The 16,657-nt window shown below is 47.5% G+C and overlaps 1 protein-coding gene across 2 annotated transcripts in view; it reads right to left on the reverse strand.

Annotated features, from left to right (window-relative positions):
- Positions 1–16,657, reverse strand: part of USP6NL (USP6 N-terminal like) — a 203,581-nt gene that overhangs the window by 45,413 nt on the left and 141,511 nt on the right. For both annotated transcript variants that reach the window (XM_079768777.1, XM_079768778.1), the window contains one exon: positions 5,321–5,428. In XM_079768777.1, the coding sequence (XP_079624903.1) occupies positions 5,321–5,428 (108 nt within the window). The remainder of the gene's footprint in view (positions 1–5,320; positions 5,429–16,657) is intronic.

A 16,657-nucleotide genomic window follows, 5' to 3' on the forward strand; every position in this document is an offset into this window, starting at 1 on the left:
CATGATAAAATAGAATTGACATAAAATTTAGTTGAAAGGAAGTAAAACATCCAAACACATCTATAATATCAGCTTCTCTAGAAGATAAAAAAATCCAACCAAAAAAACCTTCATGATAGAAATAAAGCCCAGTTGAGTCAGTTAAAAAAAAAAGGTCAGAAACATTACTTATGCCCTAGAATGTTTACAAGTTAATGAGCAGAATACAAGAAATCAAGCCTATTACTTATCTTTTTATATATATATATTTTTATTGGTATCAGAAAGGAAGGGAGAGAGAGATAGAAACATCAATGGTGAGAGAGAATCATTGATCGGCTGCCTCCTGCACGCCCCCTACTAGGGATCGAGACCACACCCCAGGCATGTGCCCTTGACCGGAATTGAACCCGGGACCCTTCAGTCTGCAGGCCAACACTCTAACTACTGAGCAAAACTGGCTAGGGCAGCCTATTACTTATCTTAATGAAAGGAGGTTAGCGACCGTTCGACCGTTTGCTATGACGTGCACTGACCACCAGGGGGTAGACGCTCAATGCAGGAGCTGCCCCCTGGTGGTCAGTGTGCTCCACAGTGGGAGCACTGCTCAGCTGACCAATGGGCGGCTCACAGCTGGCGAGCACCACTGTGGCGGTGCGAGCCTCTCCCACGGACACACCCCCTGCACGCCCCTCCCCCATCTGGACTGGGACCAGGATAGGGAATGGCATGGGAACTGACTGGGCATGAGCCCGCTGCTGCTTATTGGTCATGGGCATGCGGAGACTGCAGCGGAGTGGCAGGCGCAGCCAGGCTGGGATGAGTGGGAGTGGCGTCAGCAGACTGCCAGTTTCGGCCCAATCCCCACAGGCCAGGCTGAAGGACCCCACCTGTGCACGAATTCGTGCACTGGACCTCTAGTATAAAAATAAACATCTTATTTAAAAGAAATAGATTCCAATGAACCTACAAAACTGAAGACAGAAGTTGTGTGGAAAGCATTTAGATGAAAAACCAGCACTGTGGGTTTGGCTTATAAGATTATTAAGCCCCACTAAGGCTGTAGATGAGGTTGTTAACCACTATGAACTGAACCTCTACCATCTGTAGGATATTTCACTAGGCCCCAGAGAGACAAATAATGATGAGACATAATGTTCTCCAGGTTCATTCATGCTGCCGCAAAGAGTAAAATTTTCTTCCTTTTTATGGCAGAGCAGTATTCTATTATGTAAATGTACCACAGCTTTTTTTTTTATCCACTCATCTAGTGATGGACAGTTAGGCTGCTTCTAAATCCTGGAGAAGATTATGCTAAGTAAAATAAGCCAGTCAGAGAAAGTCAAGTATCATGTGATTTCAGACTGTCTTCTCCACAATTGTAAGAGAATAAGTTTCCATTGTGTTAAGCCACTCAGTTTGTGGTACTTTGTTATGTCAGCCCTAGGAAATGAATACAGTATGCTGAATAAAAGTAATTTACTTCTTGCCCTAACCGGTTTGGCTCAGTGGATAGAGCGTCAGCCTTCAGACTGAAGGGTCTGGGGTTCAATTCTGGTCAAGAGCACATACCTTGGTTGCAGGCTCTATCACCGGTCCTGGTCCGGGGTGCATGCAGGAGGCAACCAATCGATGTGTCTCTCTCACATCGATGGTTCTCTCTAGATATCTTTCCCCCTTCCTTCCACTCTCTCTAAATATCAATGGAAAAAATATCCTTGGGTGAGGATTAACAAATAAACAAACAAAAAGTAATTTACTTATTTTATTAAACAAATATTTACTGAGCACATACCACATGCCAGACACAATTAGGAGGTGCTGGGGTTAGATTTCATATATGTTCTTTCAGACACAATTTTCAACACTGGATGCACAACTATGACACTACAAGCAAATATTTAATCAATAGTCTAAAATAATAATTTAAAACTCGAAAATCATGAGACATAGCCCAGCAGGTGTAGCTCAGTGGTTGAGTGTTGACCTATGAACCAGGAGGTCACGGTTCAATTCCCAATCAAGGCACATGCCGGGGTTGTGGGCTTGATCCCTAGCAGGGGGCGTGCAGGAGGCAGCCAATCAATGATTCTCTCTCATCATTAATGTGGTTCTATCTTTCTCCCTTCCTCTCTGAAATCAATAAAAATATTAAATATGTATATTAAAAATCATAAGACATAAACTTATAGTCTGCGTAGGGTCCAATCAGCTAATTTTTAAATTTTTATACAAAATGAGCAATTCTTTAAATTAAGCCAGTATTTTTTACCTTCATCTTGATGAAATTTTAGCTATATTAAAAAGAAAATATCAAAAAAGCATTTCAAAGCCTCCTTTATAATTGAATTTGTGTTTAAGTTATCATTTTTCCATTTGTTCTAATTTATTCTATTTATATACATTTTCTGAGGAACACATTTCAAACTGATTTTTAGATATAAGTTTTTTACTCCTTTCAAAGATGGATATAAAACTTAGGTTTCAAAGGGAAATAGCTGAGATGACAAAAAAGTAAATTTTATGCATTAGGTAATTTAAGGAACACATGACTGATCACTGAGTCACAGTTTCACTTCTTGTTAGTAAATAATAAAACCTAGAGTTACCCTAAAAATCATCAGGGAAAAAAATTCTTCTTTCTCATATTTAGAAGAAAACAGTCAATCATATGCAAGCAGTTGCTGGATAAACTGAATTCTATTATTTTCCCATAAATAAAAGTGGCACTGTAAATCTCTATATTAATACTACCTTGAAAACAAGCAGCTACAATCAGGTCTTAGTCAATTTTTCTTATGAATATGGCCCAACACTGACTAATCATTTCAAGTATTTTAAAAGCACTTGATAACTTACTGACTGATACAGAAAATAACATTTTCACTGAAGTATCTGTTTAAAATTTAGGAAGTAGAGTGCAATAAACAAAACTGCCAAGAAAACAGATAACAGCCCTATTAAACCCAATGTAGTAACATCCTATCTAATAAAAGAGTAATATGCAAATTGAGTCACTCCAACACACAAGATGGCAGCCCCCATGTGGTCAAAGATGGCTGCCCCCATGTGGACACAAGATGGCTACCACAAGATGGCTGGCAGGGGAGGGCAGTTGGGAGGGACCAGGCCTGTAAGGGAGGGCAGTTAGGGGTGACCGGGCCGGAAGGGGAGGACAGTTGCGGGGGACCCAGGCCTGCAGGGGAGGGCAGTTGGGAGGGACAAGGCCTGCAGGGGAGGGCAGTTAGGGGTGACCAGGCCTGCAGGGGAGGACAGTTGGGGGTGACCAGGCCTACAGGGGAGGGCAGTTCGGGGTGACCAGGTTGGCAAGGGAGGGCAGTTGGGGGAGACCAGGCCTGAAGGGGAGGGCAGCTGGGAGGGACAAGGCCTGCAGGGGAGGGCAGTTGGGGGCAACCAGGCCTGCAGGGGAGGGCAGTTGGGGGCAACCAGGCCTGCAGGGGTGGACAGTTGGGGGTGACCAGGCCGGCAGGGGAGGGCAGTTGGGAGGGACAAGACCTGCAGGGGAGGGCAGTTAGGTATGACCAGGCCTGTAGGGGAGGACAATTGGGGGTGACCAGGCCTGCAGCGGAGGGCAGTTGGGGGGGACCAGGCCACCAGGGGAGGGAAGTTAGGGGCAATCAGGCCTGCAGGGTAGGGCAATTGGCAGCAGCCAGGCTTGCAGGGGAGGGCAGTTGGGGGAGACTAGACCTGCAGGGGAGGACAGTTGGGGGTGACCAGGCTGGCAGGGGAGGGCAGTTGGGGGTGACCAGGTCAGCAGGGGAGGGCAGTTAGGGGCAACCAGGCCTACAGGGGAGGAAAGTTAGGGGCGACCAGGCCAGCAGGGAAGGGCCGTTATGGGGTGACCAGGCCGGCAGGGGAGGGCTGTTGGGGGCAACCAGGCCTGCAGGGGAGGACAGTTAGGGGCGACCAGGCCTACAGGGGAGGACAGTTAGGGGCAACCAGGCCAGCAGGGAAGGGCCGTTATGGGGTGATCAGGCCGGCAGGGGAGGGCAGTTAGGAGCAATCAGGCCAGCAGGGGAGGGCAGTTAGGGGTGACCAGGCTGGCAAGGGAGGGAAGTTAGGGGTGACTGGGCCAGCAGGGGAGGACAGTTGGGGGTGACCGGGCCTGCAGGGGAGGGCTGTTGGGGGTGACCAGTCCGGCAGGGGAGGGCAGTTAGGGGCAATCAGGCCAGCAGGGGAGGGCAGTTAGGGGCGACCAGGCTGGCAAGGGAGGGAAGTTAGGGGTGACTGGGCTAGCAGGGGAGGACAGTTGGGGGCGACCAGGCCCACAGGGGAGTACAGTTAGGAGCAACCAGGCCTGCAGGGGAGGGCTGTTGGGGGCGACCAGGCCGGCAGGGGAGGGCAGTTAGGAGCAACCAGGCTGACACGGGAGGGCAGTTAGGGGTGACTGGGCCAGCAAGGGGAGGGGAAGTTGGGGGCTACCAGGCCCACAAGAGAGGACAGTTAGGGGTGACCAGGCTGGCAGGGGAGGGCAGTTAGGGGCAATCAGGCCGGCAGGGAACTGTTAGGAGTCGATCAGGCTGGCAGAGGAGTGGCTAGGGGGTGATCCTGCTGGCAGGCAGAAGCAGTTAGGGGCAATCAGGCAGGCGGGCAGGCGAGCGGTTGAGAGCCAGCAGTCCTGGATTCTGAGAGGGGTGTCCAACTGCCCATTTAGGCCCAATCCAAGTCGGACATCCCTCGAGGGGTCCCAGATTGGAGAGGGTGCAGGCTGGGCTGAGGGACACCACCCAACCCCGTGCACAAATTTCGTGCACCGGGCCTCTAGTCTATATATATAAAAGCCTAAGCGACTGTCCCACCGTTCGCCTGGTAGCTATGATGCGTAATGACCACCAGGGGGCAGATGCTCCAACCAGTAGAGGAGGGAGCACGATTAGTCGCGGAATCGGCCTTAGATTAGGTTGCTGCTGGGGCACTGGCCCTGAATCTGCTTCACCTGCACCTGGACCCAGTGAGGAGGGAGCCCAATTCCTCACAGAATCAGCTGTGGGTTAGGTTGCTGCTGGGGAACTGTTGCCCTGAATCTGCTTCACCTGCACCTGGACCCAGTGAGGAGGGAGCCCAATTCCTCACAGAATCAGCTGTGGGTTAGGTTGCTGCTGGGGAACTGTTGCCCTGAATCTGCTTTACCCACACACTGGATTGCGAGAGGGCTCAGGCCAGGCCGAGGGACCCCTCTGGTGCATGAATCTGTGCACCGGGCCTCTAGTTTTAATATAATTTCAAATGATGATACGAATACCTTACATCACCTTGAATGCTAAAAGAAATGGATTTTACTTTTGAATTTCAAAATAACAGGTTGGCGTCAGATACTCACATTATAAAGGTCCCTTGTTTCTTCTTTCATTTTTGGGATCTCAAGAAGTAGAGCCCAGACTTCACCTCGGAGCTGGAGTGGGATCCCTTTGTAAATTCTCCTATGAAACTTATTGAAAGGAAACATAAATTGAAATTACAAACTGACAAAAGCTTAGACTGGTCCCTTAAATAAAATTAATATTTGTTAGTCTTTTATTTTCATAGTATCCATAATAATTAATGACACATTTTTAACATGGCACATTTGGATACTATCATCTCTACTTTTCAGATTTTAATAGGGAGACATAAATGCAGAAAGTAATAAAATGTTAAATATGCCTAGTACATTAGTATTTCCATACCATACATAACAAAGGTGTTCCCTAAGTAGCATGAAATCATAATCAATGCTTTTTTAAAGTTGTGAACATATGATTTACACATTCCCTACTGATATATAATTAACTAATTACACACTTTCTTCCTTTAAACCCTTTGCACTCGGATGTCGAGTGTGACTCGACACAGTTAGCATTAGAATAAAGAAATCGAGAAAAAAGTAAGCGAGTGCAAAGGGTTAATCCATACACCGAAAAGGATCCAAATAGCAAAAAGGTTTCCTTGTGCCAAAAGTGTCTTCATGGAGTGTAGACAGTGCTGTTAACCCCTACTCTCTTTCCCACAACCTTCTCACCTTCTCTCCGGACTCTTTAGAACATAGCAAGCCTCTACATCTCATAATCTTAGTTAATTCCACCCACAACCTTCATTACCCTCTTCTCCCCCACCCTTTCCTCTTCTCTTTTCAATTCTTAATAATCTCTTCAGGAAAACCTTTTTCCTTTTCTTAGTGACACAGATCCTATCTGATCAGACAAAAGTAGTAAAAAAATCCCCATCAAGAAGGAATACCATCACTTTTGAATGAAATTATCCATAAAACATCAGTATCGTCAATTCTTTGGTTCCTTGAAAGTATACTGCTAATCCTCTAAGAATCACTCAATTCTCCAGTCTTGTAATTATATGTTTTTCCTCAAGGCTAATTACTCAAAATAATATACAAACCTATTATGGTCATTATAAAGTTTGCATAGTAAAACCTGGAAACTTCTTATGATCAAAATAATGTATTTAAAATTATGGCTAAGAAAATAAGATGCAAATTTTAATAAATGAAAGGTTGGTGAACTATGAATAAAGAGTTCAACTTCCACCACTACACTATTTACATTTTTAAAAACTAAAGCTTTAAGAAACTTTGATTAAATGGTTTAAAAGGAGTGACACTATAGAGCAACTTTTACTATGGAACAGTGAATATTGTGAAATGGATTCAATTAGATAATTACATAATTTCAGTTTTGTTCTTTGGTATAAACATAATATGCCCCAAATTAAAAATTTCAGCAGATAGTGACTAAAATCATAGAAGTTTTAATGTATGCAGCAGCTCTAACTGGAAGAATATAAACAGAAAGACTTTGTGTAAACTAGACTCTGCTACTTGTAACATTTCCCATGTACTAAACATTTACCACCATTAGCTGCAAACTGAATATGGTAAAAAAGCAAGTGATTTATTTTCTTAAAGAAAGTCTGTCATCTATATTCACCTCAAAAGAATAATATACTTTTTAAAGATATATCATCCACTAAAAGTTACTTCAAATTATCTCCTAAATTTCAAGAGTGAAGGTGCTACACTATAAGCATCCTATATAATAAAAGCCTAATATGCAAATTGTCCCCTCAGGCGGTCGTTTGACCTGGAGACAGGGAGTTCGACCGCTCGCTATGATGTGCACTAACCACCAGGGGGCGGCCCGGAAAATGGCAGGCATCAGTGACACAGCGCTGGCAGTGGGCAGCAGTGGAGGTGCTGCCAGCCCCATGAGCAGGACTGCGGTGGGATGGTTGAGCAGATGAGCGGGTGGCACCAGGCCAAGGCAGGTGCGAGCGGGGGTCCAATTGCCCCTCAGATGGCGACCAGCGGTGGTGGTGGCAGGGGGCAGGGCTGCTGCCCGGCTCCCAGGTGCTGAGGGAGCTGGGCGGGAGCTGGCCTTGATCGATTGCTCTGCAGGCGGGATGGTGGAGCAGGTGAGGGGGCGGCGCCAGGCCAAGGCGGGGTGCTAAGTGGAGATGTGAGCCTGGGGGCACAAGCTGGGGCGTGATCCCCGCAGGCCACCCGAGGGACCCCACCAGTGCACGAATTTGTGCACCGGGCCTCTAGTCTGATATAAATTTCAGAAAGTATGGAGATTATTGCAAATGTAAAAAGTGGAATTTTAATAGTCAAGTAGAATATAATGGCAGGTAAATAGGTTAACTTTGACAGACTTGAATCTCCATTAAGCAGATGTCTTTCAAAGAGTAAAATAAGAGCTCCGACATGTACTTCTTAAAATATATTACTTAAAAAGCTTTTTGACATTTGATTGTTGTCACTCAATTCTGCATTCAACATTCGTATATAAATTACTGTCTATTACTTATCCTAAAGTTTAATAGAAATTTAGAAAAAAACCAACAAATTCTATGATAAATTGGGAAGAAATAATAGAGAAATATCAGGTAGCAATAAAAAATTAATGGTCCAGTGTTACTAAGGGCTCAAATAAAACAATTAGTCACATATGGAAAAGGTTGAAAAAGAAATGTTGGTACATTATCACTATCATCGTCAACAGTAACAATTAAAGAAAACTTTTATTGAGCATTTATTATGTACAGAAAACTTTTAAAAGTTATTTACAGATATTTACCTCATTTAATCATATTGACAACTCTATAAGAATTATTATCCCAATTTTATAGATATTGAAAATAAATCACAAAGAGGTAGAATGGCTTGTCAAACAGCACACATAAGATCTTACCAGTTAGTAAAAAATACTGATTTTACATTTTATAAAAAACAAAGACTATCTTTCAAGACCACATATAATATCCATTATTCTGCTCAACTGTACTTATTTACTAAAATACATGGAACAGAAAAATATTAAGGAAGTCCAAGAGCAAAAACTATTAAAATAATGGTAATAAAATTGTACCTAAAACTTAAAAGTAAAATAAAATATGAATCTGGAATTTAAGCTGTGAGGGGTAATGAAATGAAGCATGTACAAAAGTCATATATAGATGGAAAAAAATACAGATAAAGAACAGACTGGCAGCAGCTAGAGTGGAGGGGGTAGAGAGGCTGGGTGAAAAAAGTGAAGGAATTAAGCAAAAACAAAACAAACAAAAAACCCTTAGACACAGACAACAGTATGGTAATTACCAGAGGGAAAGGAGGGTGGAGGGAGGCGAAGAGGGAAAAGGGGGATAAATGGTGACAAAGGAGACTTGATTTTGGGTGGTGAACACACAATACAATATACAGATGATGTATTATAGGATTGTACACCTGAAAACTATATACTTTTATTAACCAATGCCACCCCAATAAATTCAAAATTAAAAAACCAAAAAAGAAAAGAAATTATGAGACCCTAAAATAAGAATTTTTAATTATGTTTATTATGTTTCAAATATTTATACTGTTACATGACAGGCTGACTTATGGTTATTTATCTTTCCTCACAAATTTTCAACTATTATAAAAATTTTGTAAAACAGTCGAAATTACATCAAAGCACAGCAGTTGTAATAAAATTTGCTTATTCTCCAGAACAATAGTCCAGTTTACATCTGTTAAGAATCTTTCAATGGACAATGTACTGTCTCATATTTTCTAGAATAACTCAGGAAATCAAGGTACAGAGAAGTGGTTCGCCTAGGTTAGAGAATTATCTTCTTAATCCTACTTCAAGGTATTTCTGCACCACCTCCTAGAGATTACAGCTTTATTAAAGTTGCAGAGCTTATTAGGTGATAGCTGATTGTCCCAATTTATAAATTCATTCCTTCATTCCTTCAAAAAAGAAACTGTAATGACTGCCTGCTTTTTGCCAACACTTACAAGGTACTAAGGCTACAAACATGAAAAAGAACTGTGCAGCTCATAGTGTGGTGGGGAAGAGACGTATATAAGCAGATAATTTTAACATAAACAGACAAGACTTTATAATATAATAAAGCCACATACACGAGTTGCTATCAGAGCTGAACATCCCACTCTGACAGAAGAAGTTGTGATGGAGATAGATTCCCCCAGAGGTGGGCAAGGAGGTAAAAGGAGAATGGTAGGCACTACACTGTAGATCTGCAGAAATAACACCAGGGGGCAGTTAGTCCTCATGTAGGACAGTGAAATTCCAAGGGGAAACCAGAAAAAGTTTAAGGATAAAAGTGTTAGGAGTGAGGGCAGTAAATCTCACGTGACGGTCACTTTTTTTTTAATTTCTTTTTTTTTAAAATTTCTTTATTGATTAAGGTGTCACATATTTGTCCTCATCCCCCCATTCCCATCCCCCACCCCTCCCCACAGATGCCCCCACCCCCCTGTTGTCCTTAACCATTGGTTAGGCTTGTATGCATGCACACAAGTCCTTTGGTTGATCTCTCCCCCCTCCCCCCTCCCTCTCCTCCCCTCCCTCTGAGGCCCGACAGTCCGATCGATGCCTCCTTGTTTCTGGGTATGTTCTTGTTCATCAGTCTATGTTGTTCATCATTTCCCCTAGATGAGTGAGATCATGTGTTACTAGAAATATACTTATAAGAACCAAATGTGAGACGAGCAATAATAGTTATGCTGACAGGCAAATGAATCAGTCTGTAGTGAGTTTCTTTCTGGACCAACAGTTCTTTTGAGACCCAATATCAATGTCCACCAGTTCCTTATGTGTACATGTCGGCACTGACTTTTCAGCTCTGGATGGTGGACAAATGGTGGTAATGCAGGTCCGACTCCCTCTGGTTTGGTCTCGCCCAGACCCAGGGGCATGGCTTCACCCGGACTCAGGGGCGCGTGGCCTCACCCGGACCCAGGGGCGTGTGGCCTCACCCGGACCCGGGACCCAGCCTCACCTGGATCCATGGGCGCACGGCCTCACCCGGACGCAGGTGTGCGCGGCCTCACCCGGTCCCGGGATCCAGCCTCACCCAGACCCAGGGGCGCGTGGCCTCTCCCGGACCCAGGGGCACGGCCTCACCCGGACCCAGGACCCAGCCTCGCCCGGATCCAGGGGCGCACGGCCTCACCCGGACCCGGGATCCAGCTTCACCCAGACCCAGGGGCGTGCGGCTTTGCCCGGACCCGGGGGCGTGCGGCCTCACCCGGACCCGGGAACCAGCCTCACCTGGACCCAGGGGTGCGTGGCGTCTCCTGGACCCAGGGGCACGGCCTCACCCAGACCCGGGACCCAGCCTCACCCAGATCCAGGGGCGCACGGCCTCACCTGGACCCGGGATCCAGCTTCACCTGGACCCAGGGGTGCGTGGCGTCTCCTGGACCCGGGATCCAGCTTCACCTGGACCCAGGACCTAGCCTCACCCGGATCCAGGGGCACACGGCCTCACCCGGACCCAGGATCCAGCTTCACCCGGACCCAGGGGTGCGTGGCCTCGCCCGGACCCGGGGGTGTGCGGCCTCACCCGGACCCAGGACACAGCCTCACCCGGATCCAGGGGCGCTCGGCTTCACCCGGACCCGGGATTCAGCTACACCCAGACCCAGGGGCACGTGGCCTCACCCGGACCCAGGGGCGCGTGGCCTCTCCCGGACCCAGGGGCGCGGCCTCACCCGGACCCAGGACCCAGCCTCACCCGGATCCAGGGGCGCACGGCCTCACCCGGACCCGGGATCCAGCTTCACCCGGACCCAGGGGCACGCGGCCTCACCCGGACCCAGGACCTAGCCTCACCCGGATCCAGGGGCACACGGCCTCACCCGGACCCAGGATCCAGCTTCACCCGGACCCAGGGGTGCGCGGCCTCGCCCGGACCCGGGGGTGTGCAGCCTCACCCGGACCCGGGACACAGCCTCACCCGGATCCAGGGGCGCTCGGCCTCACCCGGACCCGGGATTCAGCTACACCCAGACCCAGGGGCGCGTGGCCTCACCCGGACCCAGGGGCGCGTGGCCTCTCCCGGACCCAGGGGCGCGGCCTCACCCGGACCCAGGACCCAGCCTCACCCGGATCCAGGGGCGCACGGCCTCACCCGGACCTGGGATCCAGCTTCACCCGGACCCAGGGGCACGCGGCCTCACCCGGACCCGGGACCCAGCCTCACCCGGAACCAGGGGCGCGTGGCCTCACCCAGACCCAGGGTCGTGTGGCCTCGCCCGGACCCAGGGTTACGGCCTCACCCGGACCCGGGACCCAGCGGGGTTTCGTCTTCTTGATCCCAATTCCTGTCGGTCAATTCCCTCTCAGCAATTCCTTCGGCCATTTTCTCAAAGCTCAGGGGTGGCTGCTGAACTCGCTGGGCGGCGGGCTTGGCGAAGCTCTGGTGCGCCCGGTGCGCGGCGGCGGGCTGGTCCGAGGTCGCTGCGGTGGCACTCGGGTCTGCAGCGGCGACCAGTCGCCGGGCGAGCGCACCTGGATCCGGGACCCAGTGGGGCCTCATCTTCCCGATCGCAACTCCCATCGATCAATTCCTTCTCAGTCATTCCTCTGGCCATTGTTCTGGATGGTGTCTGCTCTGTTTTCCAGTTGTAGTTTCAAAATTGTTGTGGTAGCCAACAATCAGGCGTCTGCCCTATGCCTCCTTCTTGGTCCTCCAGAAGATTCTTAAGTAACCTTATAAATGTGGTTCTGAACACTGTTTCGTCCATTAGTTTACTTTCCTTCATCCCTTCTATTCGTGACCTGCTTTGGTGTCTTTACCTTTTGGCTGCCTCCCTATAGCTCAGCCTCCCCAATCTCCCTAGGTGGTCGCTCTTGATACCCCCCTTTGTGGGGCTGAGTGCAAAGTCTTGGTGTTGTTAAGCCTTGATTGCTGTTGGTACACTGGGAGGATTTGACCTCCAGTCCAATTGGCTGTGAGGATCAGCTGTGTCTATGCCGGGAGACAGCCTTATTCAACTAGACTTGCAAAATTGTAAAAGCCTTTGTGCTCAGTTGGATGGGGCGGAGTTACAGGGTGGAGCCTACAGCCTTGGCTTCCCGTCAGCCCCGCCCTATGAGGTTCCTGTGTCTCAGTGTCCCTCTGTACTCCCTGCAAACACCTCTGAGAAAAAAGCGCCCTGGAGTTTCGCCCGCTGCCAAACAGTCTAGTCTCTCCCCCAATGAATCTGGATTCCCAGATTCTCGCCCAGAACTGGGTTTCAGTGTAGTCGGAACTGGGGCTCAGTTCAGTCTGGCGCTTTTGTCTCCTTCCCACCAGGGCAATTCAGCGGCACAGTCAACAGACCATCCTCTGCACGCATTCCCGTGCGCGCCTCCGGTGCTCTGCCTTTTGCCGCTTCTCTGCATTTCCGCCTTACAGCCCAGATTCCCCCAGTATGAGCCTGGCTTCCCAGGGTCTTGCCCGGTACTGGGGTTCAGTGCAGTCGGAACTGGGGTTCAGCACTGTCCGGAGCCCCTGTCTCCTCCCCGCCAGGGCAATTCAGCGGCACAGGCAACAGTCTGTCCTCTGCGCGCATTCACGTGCGCGCCTCCAGAGCTCTGCCTTTCTCCGCTCCTCTGTGTTTCCGCCCCACAGCCCAGATTCCCCCAGCATGAGCCTGGCTTCCCAGGGTTTCGCCTGGAACTGGGGTTCAGTGCAGTCGGAGCTGGGGTTCAGCGCAATCTGGAGCTTTTATCTCATTCCTGCTAGAGAATGCCGGCCAGGCCGTCAGCCGCCCCTTCCTCTCCGGCTCTGTCCTCCCCGCACGTGCACGTGCTCGTGTCTCCGCCCGTGTCTCCATATATCAGGCTTTTACGGCTCCTCTGATTTTCCTTGTGGTTTTCTGTTTCCTTCTAATTGTGGGCATTTCAGTCAGCCAGATTTCCTGTGGTTCTGGATGATGTTCGTTTTGACTTTTAGTTGTATTTTTGAAATTGTTGTGCCAGGCTGTAGGTTAGGTGTTTAACCTATGCCACCATCTTGGTTTCTCCTGATGGTCACTTTTTATTGGTCCAACACAGTGCCTCTCATTCTGAGACTGCATTAGAGGTACTATAATGCAGGGAGGAGGGAAGGGATGAATTCTGCATGAGAGTTAGGAAAGGTTTCGTTCAGACAAGATGACAATAAACTCAATACTGAAGAAAACATAGGGATTTGCCAAGAAGAGAAAATGAAGATGGGGATGAGGGTGAGGATAATGATGAATCTAACAGTAATAACAATGTTAATAACAATTATACTAACATTTTCATTTGATTTATTAGGAGCCAACATATTTGTTTCTAGATCAGAAATTTTCAACCTTTTTCATCTCATGCCACCCATAAACTAATTACTAAAATTCTGCAGTACACCAAAAAATATACTGTATTCTTCGCCAATCTGAAAAAAAAAAAAATTACTTTGATTGATTTACAAAAAAAAATAGTAGTAGTAATTACCTACCCTTTTTGTTCCAAAGTGTCTTTTTAAAAAAAATCAACTGCCTATACTTGTAGATAGAATTTCTGGTACCAAGAATTAACCAATCAGACACAACCTTATTACGTGATGTGATCAATAAAATACAACTCTATTATATGACCTATATATTTATGGTTCAAGATAGGGTATTCACACCAGATGGCTATTGTGTTGATTGTTGTTACTTTTTTATTTGACAATCTAAGGGAAAGTGGTCAGTGCCCTGACTAGTCAGGTATTGCATGTTTTAAAAATTCTTGTGGCACACCAGTTGAAAATCACTGTTCTAGATCAATTTATTCCTTGTAATATTATTACACTCCTAAAGAGGTAGGTACTATTATTATCATTCCAATTTTAAGGGTGAGAACATTAAGATGTGGAAAGGTTAAATAACTAGCTCAAAGTCATTCTAATAAATTGTGGAAGAACTGAAATTCAGTGAGTATGACTTCAGAGGCCATAGTCTTAACAACCATGATATAGAACTACCACATATAGTTTAACAACATATTTTAATATTCCAACTGAAAAGTACTATCATTAAAATTCTGTTATAATTTTATGAATATATAATATATAAAATCTTTAAGGAAAAAATAAGTAAGGTTGTCTGAAATCTACCTTTGTTTTCAATATATCTGTTCACTTGTCAATAAAATCAAGCAGTCTATTTTAGTCACACAGATACATTAAAAAATCCATCAACTAAAAAAACACCAATTCCATTAACTCGCCTGATGTTTTCAATACCCCTTTCAAATCCAAGTGATTCTGAAACAGTGATAAGTGTGCCGGTCCACGTCATCATGGCTGCCAGAGAGCAAACCTGTCAGCCCAGCAAGTTTAACTCAATTCTGTAGGACTTTCAAAACTGCAGTGTACACCATGAAACACAAGTTCATCCTCAGAGCTGCTGATGCTCCTCACTGCCTCCCCATTTCCTGTAATCATCCTTGCTCCACTGCCTCCTTGATCTCTGCCTCCAAATAGGCACGAGGCTCCATAGTTGTATCTGAAAAAGTTTTAAACCATCCACAGGTCCTCCTGCCTTCTATTTCCCTCTGACCTCTTACTGACAAACACCAAAAGGAAAAGCTAGTGTAAAAGATGGTTCAAAGAACGAGCCCTGAAGTCTGGCCATAGGATCTCTTGTTTAAATTTTATTTCTAAATGTAGTGCCTTCATTTCACATCAGTAAAATAAAATGTTGGCTAATATGAGTTCATTAGATATTTGACCAACAAAGGTCCATTCAGTTATTTGATCAAGAGAAAAATATATGTATCTGTAGAGGGTACCCTGCTGTGACTTAAGACACCTTACATCATGACTCGTTAAATCATAATGGGCTCCACTTAACAGAGATAACTTCCTTTAATAGACTATACTTAAAAAATACATACTATTGTACATAGGGAGCAGTCACTGTGAGAACACACAGGCAACACAAACAGCCTTACTGGAAACTTTTTCATCAATGCTTATATCCTAAAAACCCAAATATTCTCTATGATGGCTATATTTTTATTTCAAGATATTTCTAAGGCCCTAGCTGGTTTGGCTTAGTGGATAGAGAATCGGCCTGCAGACTGAAGGGTGCTGGGTTAGATTCTGGTCAAGAGCACATACCTTGGTTGCAGGCTCCTCCCTGGCCTGGGCCCTGGTCAGGGCTCATGCTGGAGGCAACCAATCAATGTGTTTCTCTCACATTGCTATTTCTCTCTTTCTTTCCCTTTCTCTTCCACTCTCTCTAAAAATCAATGGAAAATATCCTCGGGTGAGGATTAAAATCCTATCTAATAAAAGAGAAACATGAAAATTGACCGTACCTCTGCTACGCCCACCAGCCAATCAGAGCGAGTATGCAAATTAACCCACAAAGATGGCGGCGGCCACGGAGCTGGAGCGAGCAGGAGGCTTGGGTTGCCCCCGGCGATGGAGGAAGCCAAGCTTCCCACCTGCCCTGGCCGGCCCTGGCCTCCGCTCAAGGCTACAAAGTTTCAATTATAGAAGATAAATAAATCTCGAATACCTGCTTCCAGCTGGCCCTGGCCTCCGCTCAAGGCTACAAAGTTTCAATTATAGAAGATAAATAAATCTTGGATACCTGCTTCCAGCCAGCCCTGGCCTCCACTCAAGGAGGCGCTGAAAAAAAAAGGAGGGGCTGGGAGCTTGGGTCGCCGGGGGGGGGGGGGGGGGGGCGTGGACATCCTGCAAACAGTCATCAGCCCCTCACCCAGGTTGGCCAGGTACCCCAGCGGGACCCCCCACCCTGAAGGGGCTGTGGCCAGCCTGCAAACAGCCATCAGCCCCTCACCCAGGCTGGCCACACCCCCATGGGGTGAGGGTCCCCACTGGGGGGCTTGGACAGCTTGCAAACAGCCATCAGCCCCTCACCCAGGCCGCCCAGGCACCCCAGCGGGACCCCCCACCCTGATCCGGGACACCCTTCAGGGCAAACCAGCCGGCCTCCACCCGTGCACCAGGCCTCCATCTATACTAATAAAAGGGTAATATGCTAATTAGACTGGGATACCCTCCAGGAGACCTTCCGGACGTTCTTCTGGACAAAGCCATGGTGGCAGGGCCGAGGTAGAGGCAGTTAGAGGCCAAGAGGGGAGGGCAGTTGTGGGTGATCAGGCCAGGACGGGACAGCAGTTGTGGGTGATCAGGCTGGTGGGGGGCAGGGCCATTGGGGGCCAGTTGGGGGCGAGCAGGCTGTCAGTGGGGGTCAGTTGGAGGTGATCCGGAAGCGGGGGGGGGGGGACAGTTTGGAGTGAGCAGGCCAGCAGGAGGGCAGTTGGGGTGAGCAGGCCAGTGGGGTGTGGGCAAGCAGGCCAGCAGGGAGGTAGTTGGGGGTGAGAAGGCTGGCAGGGGAGGCAGTTGG

The sequence above is a fragment of the Cnephaeus nilssonii genome (assembly GCF_951640355.1).
Source record: "Cnephaeus nilssonii genome assembly, chromosome: 1".
NCBI classification, from domain to species: Eukaryota; Metazoa; Chordata; class Mammalia; order Chiroptera; family Vespertilionidae; genus Cnephaeus; species Cnephaeus nilssonii.